General features: G+C 48.0%; 1 protein-coding gene across 1 annotated transcript; it reads right to left on the reverse strand.

The window, feature by feature from the left end:
* Window positions 1-1,733: 1,733 nt before the first annotated feature.
* Window positions 1,734-26,982, reverse strand: BPIFB4 (BPI fold containing family B member 4). The gene is made up of 16 exons (XM_055306827.1): window positions 26,877-26,982; window positions 25,974-26,036; window positions 24,706-25,225; window positions 23,663-23,767; window positions 22,691-22,834; window positions 21,127-21,190; window positions 20,577-20,637; window positions 19,279-19,370; window positions 17,489-17,692; window positions 15,956-16,009; window positions 13,005-13,175; window positions 11,103-11,170; window positions 9,748-9,790; window positions 7,957-8,020; window positions 5,700-5,776; window positions 1,734-1,757 (listed from the first exon to the last, which is right to left on the reverse strand). The coding sequence occupies exons 1-16, from the start codon at window positions 26,980-26,982 to the stop codon at window positions 1,734-1,736; spliced, it is 1,860 nt and encodes a 619-aa protein (XP_055162802.1).

The raw sequence follows: 26,982 nt of genomic DNA on the forward strand, positions 1-26,982 counted from the left end.
GTTTTTAATGTGAAGACACTGGCTCTTCCTCTCACTGTCTGGCAGATAGGTTTTCCAGGAGCCTTTGGGTGGGGATTAGAGGAACAGGTGCTCTGAGAGGACAATACATGGGCAGGGGCTAGGTTTCATTGAACCTCTCATCATCATTGGGCTTTATTTCTAGAAACCAAGGGCATGCTTGTAAAGAACCAGGCTTGTGAGCCTCCTTGCTCATTTTCTGGGCTGTTGCTGCATCTTTGCCTCCTTTGTTTGCAGCTGAAGGCATGAGATGCCTTGTATTTCTGTAGACTCTCTATGCAACAGAAGTTTCACTATCCCCCTGCCCCAGCTATGTCTCCAGCCTCATCTTCTCAGGAGGACACAGGAGAGTGTGGAAGACATTACTTGTGCTCACCAATATATCTGGTTTTCCTCCCCTTCCTCAATATAAGAAAGGATCATACTTCCCTCCTCCTGAAGGTCAGGCAGAGTCATGTGACCTGCTGCAGCTAATGAAACGTAAGTGGAAGTGATGTGCCTCTCTTCTTAGTAGATGCACTGAAGTAGTGCTGGGGTGTGACTCTATGCCTTCTTTCTGCTGAGGACTGCACACCTTTAGGGCCAAATTTAGCCTGGAACTTCTCCCTGTAGCTTATGAACAGGTGCAGTGTGGTGGGTGGTTAAAGCATGGGCTCTGGAGCTAAATCATCAGGTTCCAACTCTAGCTCTGCCACTTTGCAGCTGTGTGACCTTGGGCAAGTCCCTGCATTTCTTGGTGCCTCGATTTCCCCACCTGCAAAATAGGGACCCAAAGGGTACCTACCTTATGGTGCTCTCATGAGGTTAAATGAGATCAAGTCACAAAGCCCGAGTACAGGGCTCAGCAGGTAGAAAGCCCTTGATGAACATGTGCTCTCAGAAAGATGGGACAGAGAGTCTTTTTGGGTCCCTTTAACCTCTCCCCTGGGACCTGGGATACAGCTGTCCACCCTTCTGGACCTGAGCAAGTCATGTTGGGAACACAGAAGAGGAGAGGATAGGGAGGGGCAGCTGGAAGCCGAGAAAAGAGTGAAGACCCTTGTCATCATGGCACACAGGAGCTAGGCTGGCTATAAGGCAATCCCTCTGGCAGTGTGAGGCCTGAGGATTCTGACCTTGTTGCTTCTGAGTCTGGGCCCCCTCCATGTGCTGAGGTGTGATGGGAAAACTGAGGCAAGAGGAATCAGCTAAACTGAGCCCTGAACCAAGGCAGTCGGAACTGAATTAAATCTCCTCCTGTCCATCTGTAGGGTCCTCAGAGGTGTCTGATATTTTTCAGTCATGAGTTGAACCATCCTCCATCAGCTCGTAGCTACAACTGCCAGGTGCCCCCAGTGCAGCCATGGAGGGAAGAAACACCCAGACCCTGAGGGAGGGTCCTCTGTGGAGACTTGCCCCAACTGCAGGGAAATTGGCATCTTTTATTGAAAGTGTAAAGTGCGCAGTGTCGAGTCTGGCATGGAGTCCAAGAGGTCTCAATCCACAAGGGACCTCCATCCCAATGCAGGGGCTGCCCATAAGATTATTTGCCAGAAGAGTCACTGGTTGGTTACCTTCTTGGGTTGGGGGCAGGTGGGAAGAGGGTTGGGAAGCTTGGGAGGGATTTGTTGTTTGGGGTGGAAGGGACTCAGAGCTGGAGACTGTGTCAGGCAGAGCCTTTCCAGGGCTAGCTCTGGCTTCTTCTGGGGCTGCAGTAGCATCTCTGCCTCTGTCATTCAGGCACTCAGCACCAGAAGGTCCTTGGAGGTCAGAACAGAGAACCCAGTTAGTGGAGGAGATGGCTTCTGCTTAGAACCTCAGCAGTCAGCTGTCTGTGGATTGGGTAAGGCACATTTCCGGGAGCAAGCAACCGTGAACAATGAAGATTTATTGGGATTAAAGGGACCCGAGGAGCACCCTGGCCATGTCATTAGCTTGCCCAGTACAGGAGACCTAAGGCAAGACCCTTCCCTCCCTGCCCCTCATCTCCTTCTTCCCCCAAATAAGGGAACCAGTCTTGAGCCTCAGTCCACATTCTTCCAAAATAAATTTTCATAACTAAAAACATCTACAACAAAGTAAATAATGGAGTTAACCCATAGAATGAAATAAATACCCATAAGTCTGTACTGATATAAATCATTGGGTAAATAAACTAATGGAGGAGAAGGGATGGCTCTTCCTGTAGAAAAATTTCAACTAATAAATGTGGAAGGAGTGATAGCAATAGAAAGTCTCCATTAGGCAGATTCCACAGTAATAACTGTTGCAGACAAGAACCATCAAAGAATGGCAAAATGAGTGGGAGAAAGTGTGGTGAGAAATAGGATATTTGGATAGTTGTCTCCAACTATCTCCTCATGAGATATTTATCAGTTACAATGGGAAAAATAGTAACTTAAGTGGGAAAACTGGCAGGGACTTCCTTGCCCACATGATCAAAGTCAGTATCCCCAGGAATAAGACACTGACATTGCGTGCCCCCCATGTGGTGCGCTGAGAAGGGCACAGCATCCCTTCAGTGGCGTTCTTGCCAAAAATAAATAACCTCAATCTAATCATGAGAAAACACTGGTCAAATCCAAATTGTAGGACATCCCACACAATGGGCCAGACTCATCAGAAATGTCAAGGTCATAAAATACAAGGAAAATTTAGGACTCTCACACATCAGAGGACACTGTCGCATACTTGGATCGACAGCCAAGTGCAAAGCAGGATCATGGATCCTGAACCAGACAAAGGACAGTAGTGGGAAAACCATTGAGGAAGGTCTGTAGATTAGTTAATAGTTTTATATCAATGTGAACTTCCTGATTTTGATCATTATACTCTGGTTATAGAAGATGCTAGTGCTACACAAGAAACTGAGTGAAGAGTATTCTAGTACTCTCTGTACTATTTTTGCAACTCTCCTATAAGTCTAAAATTGTTTTTAAATGAAAAGTTAAGGGGTGCTTCGGTGTCTCAGTCAGTTAAGCATCTGCCTTCAGCTCAGGTCATGATCCTAGGGTCCTAGGATTGAACCCTACATTGGGCTCCCTGCTCAACAGGGAGTCTCTCTCTCTCTCTCTCTCTCTCTCTCTCTCTCTCTCTGCTCATGGTCTCTCTCTCACACAAAAACAAATAAATAAATGAAAATCTTTAAAAAGATAAAGTTAAAATAAAACGTTAGATCCATATAATAATAACAAGAAGGAGAAGAGGAGAAGGAAGAGGGAGAGGAAGAAGAAAGAAAAGAAGGAGAAGGTATCTAAGTAGCTCAGTTGGTTGAGCGCCTGACTCTTGGTTTCAGCTCAGGTCATGATCTCTGGGTCAGGAGATGAGCCCTACTCTGTGCTCAGCAGGGAGTCTGCTTGAGGTTATCTCTCCCTCTGCCCCTGCTCCTCCCACCATGTGCACGTGCACACACTCTCTCTCTCTTTCTCTTAAATAAATAAATAAATAAATAAATAAATAAATAAATAAATAAATAGGGATCCCTGGGTGGCTCAGCTGTTGGGCGCCTGCTTTGGCCCAGGGCGTGATCCTGGAGACCCAGGATCAAGTCCCACATCGGGCTCCCTGCGTGGAGCCTGCTTCTCCCTCTGCCTGTGTCTCTGCCTCTCTCTCTCTCTCTCTCTCTCTGTCTCTCATGAAAAATAAATAAAACCTTTAAAAAATAAATAAATATTTAAAAAGGAGAAGGAGAAGAAAGTAGTTATCATTTATGGAGGCTGTACAAGATCAAGACTGGGCTGGGTCTTTATTTTTTAAAGTTTATTTATTTAAGTAATCTCTGCAGCCAGTATGGGGCTCGAACTCATGATCCCAACTCACATGCTCTACAGACTGAGCCAGCCCGGTGCCCCAAAGCTGGGTCTCAGTGGTTCTGCACCTTTCAGATCCAGCACCCTCGTTTACATTTTATCACAGGTATTTGTGCTGTCTCCTTTAATATTCTGAAATGAAATTCATAATCTATATAATCTACTTACATCCCTTGCTGGAATATAAAGAAATAAAATCATCCCCACTGATTTAAAAAAGGCCCTTAGGTTGGGAGGGGGCTTGCAATACAGCCCCAGTCGAGAACCACTGGTTGGAACTGCGTCTATTATTCCAGTACAAAACTGACTTCTCACCAGCTGAGCGACCTTGGGCAAATGGCCTACCTTTTCTGATACTTGGGTCCTTCATCTATGATGTGTGGGCAAGCAGTGACCAGGCCATGCTGAGGCCCAAATGTATGTAAAACAGTGCATGGGGCACAGTACGTGCTTGGGAAATGGGATGATGATGATGGTGGTGGTGGTGGTGGTGGTGGTGGTGGTGGTAGTGTTGTGGTGATGATAAACTTGTGCCAATCCCATCTATATTTCCCTGCCCCATTTTAAAAATGAATAACAGCATTAAAATGCTGTATCTCATTTAATTTCAAACTTGATGAGTGGATTTTTTCCCATTTTCAGATGAGACTGAGGCTCAGAGCATTGCTGAGGTCCTACAAGAGCTCAAGAGATGGGACCACCCACGAGCACTGTCCTACATCTGACCCCTGCCTACACTGCCCCTCCAAGGTCACTGCCCACCTCCCCTCACTGCCCCCTTGAGGCAGTAGGGGGATACCCCTGGGCTGAGACCCAAGCCTGGCAGTTGTGTGAGGAGCTAGGCTCTCTGCATACCACTGGACGCAGTATGGATGGGGCCACCTTTTGAAAGGAAATTGTCATTCTGGAGCAAAGCCCATTCTTTCCATTTCTGGGAGTATGTTCTAAGGAACATATTGAATCCTGAATCCAGAAACAGGTTTGTGAACCACGATGTTCACTACAGGATTCCTCATCATAAGGAAGACGCTGATAATGACGGACACTTCTAGGATGTTTTCTATGTGTCTGGGGCTGTATAAGGCACTTTACAGTAGAATCTCACTTTATTCTAAAAGCAGCCCTGTGGGGAGGTGCTATGATTAACCCCTTTACACAGGTAAAAACTGAGACGTTAAGTGGCTTGTTCAGGGTCGCTCAGCAGAATCAGAATTGGAACCCAGGCCACATTCTTTAACACTAATGCCTTACTGAGCAAAGTCATGTTTAAAAATAAACCTCCAGAAAGATTGGAATGAAAAAGAGCTAAGTGGTCATTTCTAGGTTGCAAATATGTATCCAGGAGGATAAATGTGTTTGTTTAATCTTTCCTGTATTTTCCGAATTTCAGGTAATGAGCACATGTGGCTTTCATAGTGGCAAAAAGACCTTCTGCATTTGAATGTCAAGGCACCTACCAAGATTATAATTAGCAATTACTTCAGGAATATTTATCCAAAGGCCCATCGTCCCACTGGCTGGGAGAGATCTGCAGGGGCCAGGACTGTACATTTTATTCACTGCTCTATTCCCACCTCTTTGCACATCATCTGGCACTCAATAAAAGTTTTTCCAATGAACTACATGGCACTTCCACTGTGGGCAAGCCCCTTACTGCTCTGAGCCTCAATATTCCCATCTGCAACATGGAAGCAATGACATCTGTCATGAGGATGAAAGGTATGGTGGATGGGGAAAGGGTTCTTAAGGGTTCTTCAGCCTTGTTTCTTGTTCCCTTAGCACCCCCGTTGGAAGGAAGAGGCCCCTGATGCCCCACCCTTCCACTCCCTTCTCCTCCTCCTCCCAGCTCCTGGGCATGGAGCCGAGAGCAGAACAGAATGCTTCTCCCCTTACCTCCAAGACGTCGATGTCTGCATTGCTGAAGTCAATGTTGAGGATTTTGGGGAGAGGGACACCAGAGCCCAGCACAGCTGTGAAATGAAACAACAGCCAAAGGGTCAGGCATAGTCAGCATGGCCAAGAGGCATTACAGGAGGCCACGGGTATTTTCAAGGAGACCAGCCATTTCTTTTCCATCTCTAGGCCTTTGTCCTAGCAGGTGCTCCTGCTCAGAGCACACTCCCTCACCCTTGCCTGCCTGCCCAGTTTATGAACTTTCCAGGAGACTCTGGATGTCACCTCTTCCGTGAGGTTTCCCCCACCCAAGACCAAGCAACCCTGGGCTCCTGCCATTCCCTTGAACTGCCCCCTATCTTTATAGAAATTAGTTCTCTGTTTCCCTGTCACTTCTACCCAGATTGTGAGTTTTTTTGCAGGCAAGGAGTATGTCCCAAGCATCACCCAGCCCTGCACTGGGCACAGAGGAGAGGACAGGTGTTCGCTGAATGGAAGCATCTGTACATGGAGCCCCAACAAGTGACCGCCATGGGGTGTATCATTTGCTTTCAGATTGTCAGAACTTACACAGAACTTACACAGATTCATTTTGTTTCATGTTCTGGGAAGAAGGAAGGAAGGAAGGAAGGAAGGAAGGAAGGAAGGAAGGAAGGAAGAAGAAGGGAAGGGGGAAGGAGGCAGGGTGGAAAGGAAGGATGAAAGGGTAGGTGGGGGTAACTGACTCAAGTGAAGTTAAACAGATTTGCTAAAATAAATAAATAAATAAATAAATAAATAATAAATAAATAAAATAAATAAATAAAAATAAATAAATAGATTTTCTGCCTCCAGCAGGACTTTTCAAAAAATGAAGGACATTGCAAATCTAACCCAGAGCAAAATATTCAGAATTTCCCAAACTGGCTTGGCCATGGAACCCTCTTCTTAAGAGTACCTTAGGACTAATTTTTCATGGAACCCACTTTTGAATCATGACCCTGATCCAATATCTGACTTTTGAGAACGGTAAACTTCGTTGGAGTGAGAATGAGGGACTTACTGCCAGATTCATACCACCTCTTGGTGACCAAGCTGGGTGGAGAGTCTCCACCTCTTGCCTCAAAGGTCAGCCCAGCCCAGCCTGGCTCCTGACATCATCCTCTCCCGCCAGGGAACATGCATGGCCTTGGTGACCAGGGCTTTCCTGTGATTCCAATTCAGCCTCCTCTGGTGACAGCTTCCAGGAATAAACTTCTGTTTGACACAGAGAGCTCCCCAAATGCACCCCGGCTGGTAGAGCTGATACCAGCCCCTCTCCATCCTCTCCTCTAGAAAGCGAAAGTGGGGAAAGTGAGGGTGGGGGTGCATTGGCAGAAGTGGTGGGGGTAAGGTTTCCAGGTACAATGGGGTTCAGCTCTCCTAGCCTCCAGTAGCCCCCGAGTTCAGGAAGCTTCCTGATAACATCCCTGAGGTACCACAGAGAGGAGGAATCATGCTCGGTCCCATCCTTTTGTGAAGCTGGGCAAAGAATACCCTCTCACTGATAACGTGGCTGCCTATAGGTCAGATGCTGGGTTAGAAGGCTTTGTCAGAGCAACTTTAGCTTTATCTGTACTGAATGAACATTTTTTACAACAATAATGTATTCTTATAGTCCCTGTATAAGTAAAATTAAATACATGATTAAGAATCAATCAGGGAACCAACAATGTGAATATACCTAGCAATATTAAGCTTGTAGCTAAAAACAGGTAAGAAGGTAAATTTCATGTTATATGTGTTTCACCACAACTAAAAATAAACACTAAAAAAAAATCAGGAAATACCTTGGATTATATTTTTTCTTTAATGGAGAAAAAAAGAGTTTAGAAGAAAGTATAACCAGATGTTGAGATTAATTGCCTCTGGGAGGTGAGATGTTACTTTCTAAGCTGTTCTGGGCTTTCTATAACTTACACACATATCATTTTCATATGTAATCAGAAGTTTACATAGATAACCAAAAAAACAAAACAATCGGCCAGATAAGGAAGAAGGGGGAGGAGGAGAAGGAAGAGGGGGAGAAGGAGGAAAAGAAGAAGGAGAAGAACACAGCAGAAGCAGCAAACAAGGAAGTTGATGGGCCCAGACAACATTTGCATTCAGAGGGTTAAATAAATAAGCTTAAAATGAAGGTCTCAGAAATACTGTTGAGGCAGAATGGTTGTGTGTCAAATATGCCCAACAAACCAGCAGCCGCCAGGTCCCCAAGTCATACACATTCCTAAGCTCTCACCGTTCATGGCAGGCAGAAACGCCAAGTCAAAGATCTTCCCGACCAGCACCTCCAGGAGGCCAACCTGCAGGAAAGAACGAGAACTCAGCTCAGGCAGGGGTTCACTTGCTTGGATCCCCAGGGCTCTTTGAGGCCCTGAGCTGTGGCCCAAGCAGGAGGTGTGGAGCTGCTCAGGGAAAATCTGGCAGCTGCTGTGACTCCAGAACCACCCAGTTGGACAGCAGCAAGGCACATCTGTCCACCTGCTGTCTGTGCAGTTGAGAAGACTGAGATCCAGAGCAGGGCAAGCTCCAGTCCAAGACTTATGGTGAGGCAGGGACTGGGGGAGGCCCAGGGCACGTAGTCTCTGGTGGCTCGCTCTGCAGCCACCATGGTGTCATGCAAGGCCCTTGGGCTTGGGCTGTGTAGCCAACGCTCCAGGTTCCCAGCCTGGTTCAGTTTCTACAGGCCTCTGGTAAGTTTCCCTCACCTCTCAGACCCTCAGCTTCCTCAGCTGTAAAATGGGCCAGCAAGCCCAGCTTGCAAGGATGCAGCGAGGGGTACAGGCGGGTCAGGTAAAATGCCCAGCCTTGAGACTTTTCATGTGTGTGCACTCCTAACTTCCCTAAGCATAGGTTTCCACATCTGAAAACAGGAGGAAATAATACTTCCCTTGTATAGTGGTTGTAAAAGCCAAATGTAAACTCTTCTATGTAAAGCACCTGCCTTGGGGTAGTACCACATGGTAGGACAGTGACAGAGCAGGGGACTTTTATCCTAGCGCTGTGACCTTGGAAAAGTCACCCAACTTCTCTGCATTTGGCTGCCTTATTTGGAAAATGGGTTAATAATTGTACCCAAATCATAAGTTTGTTGGGAGGATTAAATAAGAGAATTTTGTTTAAAAAAAAAAAGAGCTTAATTTGGTGCCCAGGGCCAGTCTCTGTTGTCTCAGAAACATTCTCTAATTTCACACTGTGTGAGTTTCTTTTGCTGCTTGGACTCCAGAGATTTCAGTTTTGGTCCCAGCTTTGCCCCAACAACCAGCTGTGACGCTTGTCAGTGCCCAGCCCTGGGGCCCAGTTTCTCCATCTATAGAATGAAACTGGTGACACCAACTCCATGGGTTGTAGAGGCCGGGGTCAGAAAAACTCAAAAATAGGCAACACAATGGATATTTGAGTTCCTTTGCCCATGTGGAAATCTCACCCAAGCTCGTTTGGGAAAGCAAGCCTCTGTTAGTCGTCAATTTGTAAAGAAAAGAGGGGGCATTTCTAGAGATTTCGGTGGTGTGGGGGACCCAAGAATAAACAGAGAGATTATGAAACAGGACCAAACCCTGGAAGCTGAACATCTCCAATTAGAAAAGCAGAATTCCAGAGCGTGGTGGTAAAGTGTGGTTAGAAATAAACCCAACCTACTTGCTAAGGCTCAGAGTGGGTTGGCATTGCTCAAGATTACATGGGAGTGGCAAAACCAACCCCCCCCCCGTGTGCCACCCTCCCATCCAGAGAGGCAGGTGTCTCCCATGGGACATGACTGACCCTATCACCTCCCCTCCCTGGAATGGAGGGATTTGGGCCAAGTTGTCTCCATGGGAATAGTCAGTAAAACGGAACAGCCTCACAGGCAGAGTTGGAGCTGTGAGTCTGTAATTCTGTTTCCTCCCTGACTTTGTGGGCCTCAGTTTCCCCACCTGTAAATGAGGCCTGACAGAGATGATGCCAATGCTTTGGCATCCGCAGACTCCCTGGGCCCCAGCCAGCATCCCAGAAAGGGATGCCATTCCCTTCCTCTGAGCTTAGTACTTACATCAAAGTTGCCTACGTTTGAGGTTCTGAGGTTGAGGTGAGTCCTGCCAATAAAGCAAACAGCCCGTTAGAAGTAGTGATTGCCTGAGAATCATAAGAGGTTGTATTTCAATAAACTATCAGAAGCTCCCCTCCACCAACATCTCACAAAGACCTCACCTGACCCCGGAGGCAGCTAATGAGATCAATGTTGAGTTCCGCATATTGAGCACTATGTACTGGATGTGGTGCTGAGGCTTTTATATCATACACAGTAGCCACCTTATCTGAGTTTTCATTGTCCGTGGCTTCAATGACCCGTGCTCAGGGGCAGCCTCCAGAGACAATCTCCCTTCTGACATATTGTCCAAAGGTCAATACTAGCCTGACATTTCATTACAGTGCCTACGTCATTCACCTGACTTCATCTCATCACATGGGCCTTTTATCATCTTACACCATCACAAAAAGAAGGGTGAGTATAGGGGTGCCTGGGTGGCTCAATCAATTAAGCATCCAGCTCTTGATTTCAGCTCAGGTCATCATCAGGGTGGTGAGATCGAGCCCTGTGTTGGGCCCTGCACTGAGCATGGAGCCTGTTTTTCCTTCTCCCTCTGCTTCTCTCTCAGCTTGTGCTCTCTCTCTCTCTCTCTCTCAAATAAATAAATACAATCTTTAAAAAAAAAGGATGAGTATAGTACAGTATTTTGAGAGAAACAACATTCACATAACTTTTATTATAGTATATTGGTATAATTGTTTTATTACAGGTTATTGTTGTTAATCTCTTACTGCACCTAATTTATACATTTATAAGACATACTCAGGTATGTCTGAGTAGAAAAACACTGTGTAGCCAGGGGGTGGTACCAGCTGATTCTTCAGGCATCCACTGGGGGTCTTGGAACATATCCCCTGTGGATAAGGAGGGACTGCTGTACACAAGGCCCTGAGGCAGCAAACCCACCTCTCCAAGCCCTAGTTGTTTCCTCTGTAAGATGGGAGAATAATAATCCCAAATCTGCAAGGCCATTGCAAGGCTAAACCAGATAATGCCTATAAATACCAAGTGCAAAGCTGGGCACATCATCATCATCACATCCATTGCTATTATTATTATTGATATAGTAGTTATTGGCGGTAGGTCCTTTCTATTCAGCTCACGGCATCACCCACCCTGCCCAGATCTCACCAGTGGTCTTAGCAGTTACAGCCCAGTTTCATCCTTGCAGACTCTCAGATTTATCCAGCCCTGACAGCCATGCAAGGGGACCTCTGGTGTCCTTCCGGGTGTCCCTTCAGGAGCCGGCACCAGGCACGGCAGCACCAAAGAGAACTTTCTGAGCTGCAGGAGCCTGAGTCTGCAAACCTCCTTACTTGTCCAGCTTGGCGTCGATCATGAGCTTATCTCCCTCTACGGAGAACATGGCCAAGAGTTCTGTGTCCTGGAGGAAAAGAGAGGAGAATGAGGCACCACTGCTGGGTGGACTCTGTGTGCCAGGAGCTGGCTAGGAGCTGCAGGAACACAGTTGTCCCCCGGGATCTTGGTCAAACCTCCTTTTACGAGTTGAGACCCCAGTAATGCTCCCTAAATAATGGATATCCCCCCTCTGGAGGGAAGGGTTGAGAATAATAAATTGCTTATGTTTGCTTACACGTGGGTTGCTTTCAAGTAAGTCAGCAGAGCCAAGTGAACATTCCTCAGAAAGATACTATCGCAGGGAGCAGCGATTGCTTGGCTGGTGGCAGTGTCTGAGCTGTCTCAGAGCGGGTGGGGAGGCTTGCAGCCTATGAAACCTGCTCCAGATGAGCCAATGCAGATGGGATTGGGCATCCCCAGTGTCAAGCACAACTACCCCTCACCACCCCAGCAGAGGGCATAAAAGGTCCAGACTCAACCCCTCTCCAGCAGAAGCCTTATTATAGGAAAGTCCCTCTTTGCTTGCCTCCTTCCCCCACCAAAAACATAAAATAAAGTAAATTAGTCTAATGAAAAAAAGGAAGCTCCAACACATTCAGGTGATGTTACTGCTAATAGTAACAATTATTGGGATGATAGAGTGGGAAGGGGCCAGACCAGGCAGGGCTGGAGAAAAGTCATGGCTGCATCTTAGGGGCACTGGAGAGTCATGGCAGGTCTCTGAGCTCAGTCATACAACATTTGGGCGATTGATAGAAAAATTTCCACACAGTAGGAACTAATCAACAAGGGGCAGCCATTTCCATTCCCTGGATGAGAATCTGGCATCTGATGATGCCCAAAAATGACTCCCAACACACCGTAACATGGCATGCTCTAGCCAAGAATACCCACTTCCCAGATTAGAGGTGGCTCATTTAGTCTTGAGCACTGGGAAGAGAGACTGAGAAAACATAGCAGGGGGAACAGAACCCCAAGTGTCTGAATCTAAAGGTTTAACCACTGAAGGAGAAATGGCATTTAATACAGCACATTGTTTCAACAAATATTTACTGAGCATCTACTGTGTGTGGGACCCTATGCTAGGCTCTGAGGATCCTGTAGTGAATAAAACAATTCGCATCTCTGCCCAGCAATAAACTAACAAACACATAGTGACAGGTTAAGAACCAAGTAAAGCAAGGGTGGCAGAGAGAAGAGAGAGAGAGAGAGAGATGGGAGGGGATATTTTAGATAACTGGTCTTGTGAAAACCTCTCTGGGGAGGTGACATTTGAACAGAGACCTAAAGGAAATGGGAAGTGAGTAATGAAGAGACCTGGGGAAAGGGCATTCCAAGTGGAGGAAACAGCATATGCAAAGGCCCCGGGGTGGAGCTCCACCTGGCATGTTGGTGAAATAGCGAGGAGCTGAAAGGTAACCAGGGATGATCTAGAAGAATTTTATGGGTTATTGTTAGGGGATTGATTTTTGTTTCAGGGTTGAAAGGAAATATTTTGAGAAAAGGAGCCACATGATTTTAAGAGGATTCTTCTCTATGAAATAACTGGAGATTATTGTATTTGTATCTGTCTCCTGCTAGGTACCAGGGACATGAGAAACTTATGGCATGACAGGTTCTTCTCCAAGTATCTTACTAATGCCCTGCTGCCATCCCCACAAAGTAGAGGAGAAAATCAAGCCCAGAGAGAGGGAGTGATCCACCAAAGTTCACACAGCTAGAAGTGCTAAAGACTGGATTTGAACCAGATCAGTTGGCCCCGTGTTGCGCTTGTAGTCACTGTGGTTGGTAGCATGGAGATTTGAAGGGATCTGGGGACTCAAGAAGATCACATGGCACCCCCCCCCACTGACACTCACCACATCAATGAGGCAGATAGTGTTCTCAACGTCATTGGGCTGGGAGACCATGACCTCAGAGGTGGCAAACACCTTCACCAGTGCCTTGTCCTTCTGCAGCGTCACCGAAGGTGGGTTTGGCACCTGGATCCTGATGGTGAGTGGGCGGGACTCAGGGTACTGCTGGAACACCTAGGGGTGGACAGCAGGCCTGAGTGAGTGGGGCCCCGGGTAGTGAGGGTGCCTGGTGGGTCATCGGCCAGTCTCTAAACACATGGCACAGGGTCTCACATCGGGCACCTTCAGATCCAACAGCACTGCTCCAGCCCTGCATACCACATGCAAAGACTCTCACCTGCTGCTGGGTTTGGGCAGGGGGCTGCCCTCTCCGAGCCTCTCGCATAGGGTTACTGGGAGAATTAACTGTGGGGGTGACAGCAAAGCTCCGAGCTCAAAGCCTGATGCCTGCAAATGCTAGAATCTGCTGCTGAGCAAGATGGGTTCACCTGGACATTCATGATTGTATCAAATCATCGCAACAGTTCCACAGGGTATTTTTTCTCCATGTTACAGATTTAAAAATTGTAAAAAACTGATTAAAAAACTGAGGCTCAAGCAAATTGTCCAAGACTACCAGGAGAGCTGAGGTTCCTGCACAGGAGTATGTCACTCAGAAGCCCAGGGCCTTCCTCCCCTCCAGCTCCCTCTGGATACCCCACTTGGAACAGAAAGTCCACAGTTTGGGGTGCCTCACAGTGAAGTCTCAGAGCAAGGTGTAACCTACCTGGATTTCCGGGGTCTCAGGAGACCCACTACAGGAGGAACCTGAGCCTGTTTGCTGCAAATGGACTCCCCAAAAGCTAATTAGCTAAAGGGATAATTCATCAGACAATCAGTTCCCATATTTGCTAAATAATTGTTTTACCAAAAAATTTACTTTAAGTAACACTCTTCTTTTTTTTTTTTTAAGATTTTATTTTTAAGTAATCTCTACACCCAAAATAGGTTTCGAACTCACAACCCAAGGTCAAGAGTCACATGCTTCTGACTGAGCCAACCAGGCATCCCCAAGAAACACTTTTCTTAAATATATTAAATGAACATAAATATATGGGAAAAACTACACAGTTACTTTAAAAAGAAATTCATATAAATGGAAACTTCCATGTGCAATGAGGCAGTGTGAATCCTGGTCTTGAGAAGACTATTCATTTTCTTGAACACATTCAAGGTGAAATTCTTTTGAACAAAGCCTTTTGATTGGTCTGTTGGCCAATCGGGTAAATTCAGTCAAATGACCACTCAGTGAAGTCACCCTTTGGCTAAAAGGGATTTTGACAAATCAATAATTTGGTGACTTGTCTTTTCACAAAGGGATTTTCAGAATAGCTGGAGGGGCCTAGCCCAACATACACTGTTTCCAACAATTAGCAACAGTGGAGAGGTTACCTCAAACTCTGCCCCCTGCAGCAGGAGACCCAGGATGCCCCTCCCAGCTCTGATGAAGACTCTCCTGGTGACTCCGCCCCTAGTCTGAGTCCCCTTGCTACAGATTCAGCCCCAAGTCAAGGTCTGAGTCTCTGCTCTAGCCTGGCTCTGCCACTGCCACATTGTGTGACCTCTCTGAGCCTCTGTTGCCCTGTCTGTAAAATGGATTGATCCTCTCCTCTGGTCCCACCAAGGGCGAGGGTGGGGTGGTAATCAAAACCAAATAAAAAAGTGTATTATTAACTTTTTTTATAAGTTCTAAAGTGCAGTGCACGTAAGAAGTGGCCCAATAAATAAAAGGTCCAGTTGGCTGAGGGCTCTCCCTGCCTGCCTCCCAGGGCTGCCACTATTTATGATGTTAGATCACAGAGCTCGGCCATTCAGCTTCTAACCACATGAGGGCGATAGTGACCATTTGTTGAGTTGGGTCTCCCTTCCTGAATTACTACCAGAAACAGGTAGAACAGAGAAATGTCTAAAATGGTTGTAGATTACAGCAATCCTTTGAACCTGCGTGACACTTACTACGTAAGAAGCTCTTTGCTGCCAGGTGCAGGGTGACAGGCTTGGGACCAGCGCTGGGACAAGAATAAAATTCCAGCTGTACACAGCTACTAATCTGACCGGAGCACATTTGCCCCCATCCCTTTTAAAAAGATTTTGTTACTATTAACAAGAACAATAATAGTGAGCATTTATCAAATGCCAGCTCTGTGCCTACATTCAAATCCCAGGTTCAAATCACACAATGAAGTGGGTGTTGTTATTCCCGTTTTCCAGATGAGAAAGCTGAGGCCCAGAGAGAAGTCCTTTGCCTACGGTAGTGTGGTTGAGACCTGCTCAGCTAGAATTCAAATTCATCTTTCTCTGCCTCCAAAACCTGGTTCTTCCCATCTTTTTTTTTTCTAAGATTTTATTTATTTATTCATGAGAGACACAGAGAGAGGCAGAGACATAGGCAGAAGGTGAAGCAGGCTCCCTGTGGGAAACCCAAAGCAGGACTTGATCCCAGGACCCTGAGATCACACCCTGAGCCAAAGGCAGAACACTCAACCACTGAACTGCTCAGGCATCCCTGGCTCTTCCCATCTAAGCCATCGTGCACCTGAATGTGCTCTGTATCTGCATCTTTACATGAATTATCACCTTCATCTCCCTTACTCTCCTAGACCAAGCTGTGGAATAACCATTAGCATCCTTTTTTGACAGATGAGGAAGCCAAAGCTCAGAGATATGAAGACTCTTACCAGACAAACAGCAACAAAGTAGCCAGGCTAGGATTAGACCTGTGCAGGCTAGTCCACTGCTAGAGCTCTGAGTCTTTCCATCTCAACCCTCCATGCCCCTTACTTCATAGGGATTTGGGCACCATATCTTTGTCACTACCCACCCTAGTGCTGAGTGTCTCCTCTTCTGACCCAGTTCCTGGGACAGCTAGAATGAGGGTAGGGCTGAAGACAAGGGGACACAGCTGCCTCACATACCTTGGGAATCAGAGCACCCAGGGTGGACGTGGTGAGAGGAGGAAGCTCTTCAAACTGCAAGACAAGAAGGGTCATGTGAACCCTGAGGCTATGGAGACAGATAGGAGTTGCTAATGCAGTTATTAAACTTCTACACACCCTCAAACAACCCCTGGGGGTATCATCTTCCCCTTAAAGATCCCTTAGGAGGCCCTGCAAGTCCAACAGCCACCACCATACTGATCACGGTAGGTCTTCTGTGGTTGAGTGGACAGGGCCAGCTACGTAAGCTCACCACAGACATGACTTTACAGAGCAGGAGGGAAGACCTGACTCTTTGTCCTCTAAACATAGCTCTTGAATAAAACAAGGTGAGCCTCAGTGAGTCCATGTGCATAACCCAGTGCCCACTAAATGCATCATTCTGCCATAGCTCTGGAGAACCTATACTATTATCTCCTTAACGTTTTCTTTCAACTGACGTGCTTTTGAAAACCTCAAATACTAAAACATGGAAAGCCAGTACCGTTTGACAGAAAGAAATGGCAACTGGAAGAGTGAATACAATAAAAGCAAAATAACACCATTGCATTCTGCTTGGATATCATTGTCTGTGGAGGGCTAGGGCTAGGGGTGTGAGTTCTGTTCTCTGGGAGTTAAAAAGGGGACACTTGAAAGTGCAAGAGAGGGTTAATTATATACTAGCACCAAATGGAGACTTTCCTCTTGATGGAATCAAGATGGGCATAATTCATATGCTGTTTTTTTGGAGAACATATTATTCTTAGCAGATACACACCAATTTATGGAGTGAAATGTCATGCTTCCAAAAACATAAATTGCTCAACAACAGCTAGGTAGCTAACTAGATGATAGATAGGTTAGATAGGTGGATGAATGAAAGGATGGATGGATAAGAAGATGGACAGAGAGAAAGATAGATGGGTGGATGGATGGATGGATGGATGGATGGATGGATGGATGGATGGATAAGTAGGTGGGTAAATGGGTGAGTAAGCAGATGGATGGATTGGTAGATAGGAAGCAAATACGGCAAAATGACTGGTGAATCTGGGTGAAGGATATTTGGGCATTAATTGTAACTTTACTGAAGGCTTAAAATTTTCATAAGAAAAGATTTGGAAAGAAAATTATTCTAGATTATACCTTATTCTTATATGTCATTTCATTTTTTAATATCAATGTTTACCAAGTAAAAGGATTCTAAGCATTTATATTGGGATACATATATAGGAATATATACTGTGCTTTTAAAGAAAGATTGGCATAAAACTAAATAGGACCGAATAGGGAGCAACTTTCTCATCACATGATTTGACATTACTTCATGCCGTGGGTGTGAATCACCTAACATCACTGTAGGCACCATGCTTTGGTAAACACTGACTTAGTCAATCTATGAGTGGGGAATGGACTGTCTACTACTGTTGTTGCTTTAAAGCAATTTCCCCAAGGCTGTGGGAACTAGATAGGATCAACAGGGAGCTGTCTGCTGCCCAGCCCAGCCCACCTCTCAATGGCGCCATGACTCACCATGCCGTTGGTGATGTCAATATCCAGTGCCCCCTGCTTCTGCAGGAGGGCCAACACCGAGCCCAGGAAGTTGGCAGAAATGGCCAGTTGTGAGTTGGTGTTGTCGCCCATGGGGGGCAAGTCTGGCATCTTTTGTCTGGGACTCATGGCTGGCCGCCCCAGAGGGTAGTCAATGAGCTCTCCTCCAGCCTCCCCAACCAGAGTCTAGGGAAGCAAAGAAGGAAGGAGTCACAGGGGAGGGTACAGGGAGATGAGTAGAAGAAGAGACTGAGACTGGGGTAAGGTCCCGAATCTGCCTCCAGGCAGCCTTCCTCGATTGAACCCACTGGGTCTGAGTTTTTTTTTTAATGACCCCCACGTCTTCTTCATTTGTGATGGAATGGAACCTCTTGCAGTTCTCACTTTATGACCACTAATAATAAATACATCCTTTGCTTTAAATACATGTGTGACATAGATTCTTCCTCCGTCAGTCCTGCTAAAACGAGTTAGCATGTTTATGGATATGCAAAATGCCATGGCGTATCTGCTCTCTAAAGACCAGACACCTTTCCTTGGACTACTGGTATTGTGTGATCTGACCCCCAAGGGATTTCACCACTTCACAGAGAGCCACTCTGTCCCTCCTGCCCTGGGCAGTCCCTGCCACCATCTCACTACCCCCACTGTGGCACCTTCCCACACACTATTCCCATCCCCCACACTCTTCTCTTGTTATGGCCCACTTCTGTGGCAGGTCTCAGCTTAAGTGTCACTTCCTCCATGAAGCCCTCCATGAGCTCCCTGGGTACATCATATCTCCTTGTTTTAGGCTCTGATATCCTGGGACCCTCTTTCACCACGCTCATGATCTTTAATTGTGTATTCGTTTGAGTGACTCTTGGATGGCTTATCCTCTCCAATAGATTGTAAGCTCCATGAAGGCCAAGATTTTATCTTGCTCACCATTGCACCTCCAGCCCCAGCCCAGAATCTGGCAAACAGCAGGTATCCAACAAACATCTCTTGAGTAACTATTGTTTATGAATACACTAGGTGTGATGTATATAGGTGCACAAGAATGCTGTGTATGTGGCACCATGGGTGTGCATCTGCAGGTCTGTAACTGATGGAGCAAGGGGAGAAGTACTCATGCTGGTACAGCCCAGGGGAGGTACACATGCGTGTGCCCCATGCACAGTTAGGAGCCAGATTCAGTGGTGTGCTGGAACCAGCTCATGCCAGCTCAGAAGCTGCGACATTCTATGCATGTCTTCCCAACAGTTCATTCAGTGATATCAAGTTGGTAGCTTGAAATTGGCCACAGTAGCAGTATTTAGATCATGGAAATCAGCAAATGCTACAAATTGGGACTTTTTTTAAATCATGGAGAGCCAGATGTTAGTACTTATCACTACTGGCCAGATTCATTCCTCCGGAAACCCAAGCCCATAGTAGCAGAAGGTAGATTGCCTGGGCTTAGATCCCAGGCTCACATCTATTCACTGTGTGACCTTAGACAAGTGGCTTAACTTCTGTGCCTCAGTTTCCTCAATAAAAGTTCACCTTATTATGTCATACGGTTGCTGTGAGGATAGCCTGAGTTAATCTACATAAAGCACTTATAATGTGCCTGGCAAGCAATAAGTGTTGGCTGTGACTGTGTTTCCTGATGTGGCTCCTAGAAGGTCCTCAAGTCATCAAATGAGGGCTCTGTTCCAACATTGCTTCCCATGAATTGAGTAGAAGCCCATGAGCCTGAGGCTCACACCCAGGCCCGCCTCCCCTTGCCCCAGGGCCCCGGCACTCACATTGAGGTCCAGCTCCAGAAATTCACCAGTCACAAGCGGGAGGCTGGAGAAGGTATACTGGACACTTCCCAATATCCCCAGAGGAACCAAAGCTGTAGGAAAAGATAGAGGTCACAGGGAGTACCCTTGACCCTCCAAGATGCGTTCCCTCCTTGTGCCCCAAAGCAGGCAGTGCAGCAAGGTTCCAGCTCCAGACAGCATGAAAAGAGCAAGAGTTCTGGGTTCACATTCCAGCTCTGCCTCTTCCTTGCTGTGTGACCTCAGGCAAGAAGCTTCACCTCCCTGAACTCCAATTTCCCCCTCTGTAAAATAGGCTTAATATAACTGTTTGGAATATTCTGTGGGATCCATGAGATTCTGGATATGGATAAGCTTTGTAAACTGTGAAGTATTGTGACCAGGAAAAAAGTTTTAAGGTTCCACAATATGGTGCTTAGTTGAAGCTGGGATTTCTCTGACTGCTTGGGACCAATAGCCCCATCTTTTGGGCTCTTCCTCCCTTGTTCCTGGCCACAAAGGGAGAGAATTTTACCTGTCTGCAAAAGCCATCCTCAAATTGCCTAGGGACCCCAAGAAATGGGATCACCACCTAAGGGGGCCTCGCTGCATGACTATAGAAACTATAACACCTCATAAGTTAGGTGTCTCCATTATGTTGGCCCATATGAAAGGAGATCCCTGGAACCAAGCTGTGCATGAACTATGGGGCAGGCTTGCCTTCAGGAATGTTCACTCAGAAATCTTGCATCAACTTGACAGGGTGAGCACTAGGTGTTACACTATATGTTGGCAAATCGAACACTAATAAAAAAATATAAAAAAAAAAGAGAGAGAAAGAAATCTTGGATCATGGAGTGGTACTGGAGCCTGGTACTGAGGACCTGGACAGTCTCCATGGTGTCTCCTGCTATTTGCTCTCCAAATCCTCTGTGGGCTGAAGCCAACCTCCCCCATTTTAGAGATGAGGAAACTGGAAAGTCCTTCCAAGCCCATGCAGTTGTCAGGGCAGAGCCAGGGCTCAAAGCCAGCTGCCCAGTCCCAGTCCAGAGTATTAGCTTCCGGGCCAGGTGGGAAGCTCCTCGTCCCAGGGGAGATGTCTGACACCAAGGGGAAAGGCCAGGTAGCCTCTCTCTTGTGGCATCAACCACACGACGCTCCATGAGCCTATGAGAGGTCTACTGTTCCCACCATACTGGAACCTCTTCCCAGACATTCTATGTCCCCAGTGCCTTTCATGGCTGGACCCAGATCAGGGCTGGTAAATGTTGGCTGAATGAAGCAAAGCAGGAAGCACTTACAGTCCACGAGACCCAGCTGGTCATTGACAAGACCCAGGACCACGTCCACAATGGGGCAGAGCTGTAGGGGGAGATGGCATGAGCATGTGATGGGGCTGGGGTGATCATAGCTAATGATAATAATAGCTAATTAGCTAATGATCATAGCTAATAATCATAATAATGATCATAGCTAACATTTATCACTGTGGGCTCCATGCCGAGCACTGACCTTTCCCAAGGGGAAGGCTCTCTTATAATCTTCATTTTATAGATGGGAAAACCAAGACTCAGAGAGGGGATATGATTGTCACACAGTTTGGAAGTGCCCAAGCTGGGAGTCAAACTAGAAACTGCATGACTTTTAGTCTCCACTTCCCTATCCCTTCACTAATTTGTCCCTCCATATTCCTCCCCGTCCTCCCCAGACTTCCAAGAACATGTCCCAGCTTCTGGCTTCCTCCATCCCTCTGGGTCACCTGCATGCCCACAGGGATGGAGGCTGGACTGTGGTCCCTCAGTCTGGGGAAAGTTTGTGCTTCTTGCTTCCTGTCTTGGGGTGGGTTCTTACCAAGTCAGGGAGGACGTTGGCCAGGACTCGGTTCACTAAGTTGTCCACGAGGTTGGGGAGAAGCCTGAGAAGAGAGGAGTGGGGAGGAGGAGGGAGCTCACCAAGCTTGTCTACACTCAGGGCCCCTAGTCAGGCCCTGAACAGCAAGAACTAGAAATTTGTTTTGAAAGCCAGAAGGATGGTGGCTGGACCTGACTGGACAGGCTACCCCAGCAAATAGTTTGACTTTTCATTCAATTCATTCACTCATCTATCCATCCATCCATCCATCCATCCATCCATCCATCCAACAAACAAATGCTCCTGGAACTCTGCAATGGGCCAGGCCCAGGCCAGGATGTTCCTGAGTTATGAGTGCAAAAGTTGCTCTCTCCTGCTCATCTGCCCATCTAGAGGGCTGCTTGCCAGAGCTTTGTGCAGTCTGTCCAAAGAGAAATGAACCTCTTACTTTATCCAAGCACCTAGCACCGTATCTGGTGCATAGTAGGTGCTCAATAAGCATATGTGGAATGGAGGGGAGGAGAAACACTGGCCGGCAAAATGTGCTCATTTGGTCCGCAAGAGGAAATGAATCGTTGATGTTGAAAAGTTTGGGAGATAGGGTGGGTTCTACCAACAAGGAAACAGGTCCAGAGAAGTGGTACAGGGCAAGTTTAAGTGCATCACCCAGCTATAAACTAACTGTCCTAACCAACAAGTTAAGGGCAGGGGGAGGCAAGAGACCATAGTATTGATTCAGAGACAAGACATGTAGATGGACAGACAGACAGACTTTTTTTTTCTTTTATTTATGATAGTCACACACACAGAGAGAGAGAGAGAGAGGCAGAGACACAGGCAGAGGGATAAGCAGGCTCCATGCACCGGGAGCCCGACGTGGGATTCGATCCCGGGTCTCCAGGATCGCACCCTGGGCCAAAGGCAGGCGCCAAACCACTGCGCCACCCAGGGATCCCCCAGACAGACTTTTAAGGCAAGAATTTGTTTCCTGAGGCCCTGCAGTGACGAGAAGGTGGCTATCCCAACACAAGGTGTCACCGACAGCTTGGTTGCTTAAAGATCCATCCTCCCTGCCCCCACTGAATACTGCCCTGTGTTTTGGTCTCCTTTTTAAGTGGATTCACACCCTATGGGGCCTTGCCTTGGTTCCAATTCTCGTTGGGTGATAGGGCCCTTGAGAAGCACATGCACGTTTATCCACACATGGGTGCATGTATGTACATACATGTGGGGGCAAGGGATAATTTGAATTTAATCTGTGTACATTCAGGGCACAGACTGTTTTTGTCTTTCTGGGAAATTATCCAGCAGATACATCGGTCCACATTTAAAATGCACATAAATGGTTATTCATTGTAACCTGCTGGTCAGAGCCGAAGATTAGACAAATTGCAATGTCCCCACACCAGTGGACCGGATCAATAAACAGAGGTGCTCAAGGAACAGTGGAGGCGAGGTTTGAACTGCAGGCTGCTTCTAGAGCCTTTGCTCATGACCATCTGGTTTGTCAAAGACAGACCACTGCACCTTCCCCCCAGGCACGCCGCTGCCCACTGGTACTCACCCTCGAAGCAGCTTGACTTTAATACCTCCCAGGAGGGTGTCACATCGCTCAATAACTAGCCGAGGGTAGCCTGTGCGGTCCATGGTCAACCGCACCTTGGCCGTTATGTTCACTTCCACGGCGATGTCCAGGAAGCCAATGAGACTAGAGGAGACCATGGGGCCAGGGAGACGGTGAGTCAACCTCAACTCCAGGCAGCTTAGCTTCATTCAGTTCTACCGAGCACCTTGACCCTTGGGCTCCATCCTTGCTATCCCTGCTTCTTGCTTTTTTTTTTTTTTGCTTCTTGCTTTTGTGCATCTATTATGCACCTTGCTCATCTCTAGGTGTCCCAAACTGAAAGGCTTCCCCGGTCCCTCTACATCTGTGAACAAATCTGTCTCCTCCTTAGTCTATGAGAGCTTCCAAGGCTAGGAACAGGGGTGAATATATTAATTCCATACATAAATTCTTGTTTCCAAGGTGACCACCCATTGACCTAGCTTTACAGACATGACCCCATCCAATAGGGAGAAATCAGTGCAAAAGTCCACTCCCTAAGGTCCTTTGATAAGCACGTACTTTGTGGCAGGCACTATTCAGGGAAGCATTTGCTTGTCTTTCCCCACCTGTGGCCACAGGCACCTGGAAAAGGAGGTGTCAAATCGCCCATTGCAGGTGAAGACACTAAGGCTCAGTGACATTAGGGGGCCGACCCGAAGTCACACAGCTTAAAAGAGGGTCAGGATTCAAACTCGAGCTGTCACTTGTCTCCAGCCTCCCAGAGTTTCACAACCACGTAGGCTACCTTCACTGCTGATGGGGACCACGAGATGACCTGAGACCGAGAGTACTGGTAACTCATTAGGTCTTACGATTCCCCCACATGATGGATGAAGAGGCTGAGGTGCAGAGAGGGGGAAATGACCTGCCCAAGATCTCCCAGCCAGGACATAGGGTGATGGGGACCCCTCTAGGGCCGAGGGTACGCACCTCTTCCCGTTGATGGCCACACGGGTATACAAGCTCAGGTAGACGCCCACGCCAGGCAGGAGCCGTACCGACACCCGGGGTAGGGTCAACTCCACGATGCGCAGCCTGCCGAGGACCCAGGGTGGTGAGATGCTGGTCACCCCCACTGCCCGCCACCCCTTACTAGGAATGTCCCATCTTGCACCACTTCCTTCTCTGTGCTGCATTCATTCCTCCTGGCTCTAAAGAGACCTGAGGTTTGTGGATAGAACTTGGAAAACACAGAGAAGTGAAAGGGAAAGAATGCCATGGCCCATGCTCCTATTGCTTGGAGACCCATTGTTTACCTCTCTATGTATTTCCTTTGAATCTTTTTTTCTTATAAAGATGCCATTTCCTCTGCTTGTCCTGGCCCCCTCTTTGCCTGGTTCCTTCCTACAAATTCCCAGGTTTCAATTTAAGATCCTCTTCCTCCAGGAAGCCTTCCCTGACCTCGCCCATTATACATATCCTCATTTCCCCATGAACTGGTTACCAGTGTTATAACTGTATGATTATTTTTGGGTGTCTTTATCAAAGCCCATATACCCCATCAGCCTACAAGCTCCATAAGGACAAGAGATGTGTCTTTTAGGCTAACCAGGTGGCCGCATGCCCAGTGTTGACACAGTGGCCTGCACATAGGAGGGGCGCTAAGTATTTGTTGAATTAAATAGTGAATATGAGGAGACTGGCCATACTTGAAATCATATATGTGTAATTTTAAATCCGTGTGTGTTTTCCACTTTAACTATGATATGACCATTTTACAGATGAGGAAATCGAGACTCAGAGCTATGAAAAGAGTGGCCTAGAGTCACACACATACATAAAAAGGTGAGCTGAGACTCAAATTCAGGACTGCTTAAGGACAAGACCCAAGCCATAGAACTTGGAACTCTGAAGATGTCCAGTCCTGACACCAAGCCTTGACGTGCACGGGGCTCCCACTCCAGGGCCCTGGGGTCACCTCGTTTGTAGGTTCATCATCTGGACTTGATAGGGAGAGCCGGGCCCCTCCTTACCCAGTGATGCCCTGCACGGTGCTGAGGATGCCGCCCTCGCCGAGCACGCCCAGGACTCCGCCTCCTCCGAGAAGTCCTCCATCACCAAGGAGACCACCTCCACCGAGCAGGCCACCTTGGCCCGACAGGATGCCATCGGCTGCCAGCATGCCCCCAGTGCCCAGCAAACCACCTGGGCCCAGTGCCCCCGTGGCTACACCGGGCGGGATCTCTCCAGGCCGCAGCTCTCTCCGGTGACGCTGGCCCAAGGCTGCCGCACCTTCGGCGGACCTGTACCGCCCGGGGCCCCGGTGGCCCCCGTATGCATTCTCGGCATTGCGGTAGTCGCTGTGTCTGAGGTCCCTGATGCTTCCATCTGACTCAAGGATCTCACCGTATCTGTATTTGCCCCCCAGCTGAGCGGTGTTGTCATTGGTCTCGATGTGACCATACTTGTAATTACCGCCAAGCTGGTTGCCATTGGTATATTTTGGGGGGCGCTCTCGGACATGGAAATCGTTGTAGGGAACGCCACTGACACCTCGGGAGAATTCAACGCTTCTGTAGTCATTGTAATGGTGTCGGCCACCGCCCAAGAGACCACCACTGCCACCCAGCAAACCTCCACCACTGCCACCCAACAGCCCCCTACCACTGCTGCCACCACCACCTAATAAACCTCCCCCAACTCCGTCTTCACCCCCTCCACCCCTTCCACCAAGCAGGCCCCCAGGAGACCACTGCCCCTACCACCACCACTACCACCCAATAGCCCTCCACCACTGCCACCCAACAGCCCCCCACCACTGCTGCTTCCACCACCCCACAGCGCCCCACCACTGCTGCCTTCCGCCACCCCACAGCGCCTCACCCCTGCTGCCTCCGCCACCCAACAGCCCCCCACCCTGCTGCCTCGCCACCCAACAGCCCCCCACCACTGCCACCCAGCAACCCCCCACCACTGCTGCCTCCACCACCCAATAGCCCCCCACCACTGCTGCCTCCACCACCCAACAGCCCACCACCACTGCCACCCAATAGTCCCCCACTACTGCTACTACTTCCACCACCCAGGAGCCCCCCACCACTACCACCCAGGAGCCCACCACCACTGCTGCCACCACCACCCAATAAGCCTCCCCCAACTCCGCCCAACAGGTCGCCACCACTCCCTCCGCCCCCACCACCAAGCAGGCCCCCCAGAAGACCACCACCCCCACCACCTCCACCTCCACTTCCACCAAGCAGACCCCCCAGGAAAGGTCCGCCACCATCACCACCAGCTTTACCCATGGGCACCTCTCTCAGGGCTGAGCGGAGAGCATCACTCTGCTGTAGGGTGCCCGAAATCGCTGCAGAGAAGAAAAAGTTCAGTCAGGGCTTTCTCCCACAGCCCCCAGGTGCCAGCTTTGGAGCACTGCTCAGATCTCTGGCCCCACTTTTCCCATTGGTAAAATGTCAGGGTCGAATGGGAAGACACCTCCAGGCCAATCCAGCCCTGACATCGTGGCAATCTCACTAGCTGCTGACCTTGACCTGCACACACTTTAACTAGATTTCCATATCATTCACCAAACCTGGAAAGATTTTCTTCTTCTTTTTTTTTTTTAGATTTTCTTCTTTATCCTTCTTTTCGAGTGCTCCATACTTTAGAGCTTATAAACCTGCTAAAACAGGAATTGAAGCAGGGCTTGTCTTCATTTGCCAGATGACAAAAATGAGGTCCCAAGAATTAAAGACAGGAATAATTACAGCTCCCACATTTGAGGGCCTCCCATGTACCAGGAACTGTGCTAAGTTTTCAAAAGGCTTTTTCATTCATCCTCATCTCTGTCCTCTGCAATGCAGCCAAAATCACATCGATTTTGCAGATAAGGGAACTGAGGCTCAGAGAATTCAAGTCTTGGACTTAATATCACACAGTCAGTATTTGAGCCCCAGGAAAGCTGACTTCAGGACCCAAGCTCTTAGTCACTGCAGTCTACTGCCTCAGGTGTAAAGTCCTGAACATGGTGTCTTGCACACCATAAGTGCTCAGGAAATGGTAGCCAAAAGCAAAGGGGGGAATAATTTACCCATTCACCTGATGCAGAATCTGCCAGTGAGGAAGAGGGTCCTTGGGAACTTCAGAGTTGGCTGGACAGCCCTGCCCACCCCATGTCACCTCTAACCCCCTGCAGGCTTGGACTCACCATTGCTCAGCACATCTTTGGTAACCCTGAGGACAGTGTTTGTCTCTTGGAGGGTGCCACAGACAGCTGCCACACACAGAGCAGCCACACACCAGGCCGTCCACAT

This window comes from Nyctereutes procyonoides, unplaced genomic scaffold, assembly GCF_905146905.1.
Source record: "Nyctereutes procyonoides isolate TBG_1078 unplaced genomic scaffold, NYPRO_anot_genome, whole genome shotgun sequence".
Lineage (NCBI taxonomy): Eukaryota > Metazoa > Chordata > Mammalia > Carnivora > Canidae > Nyctereutes > Nyctereutes procyonoides.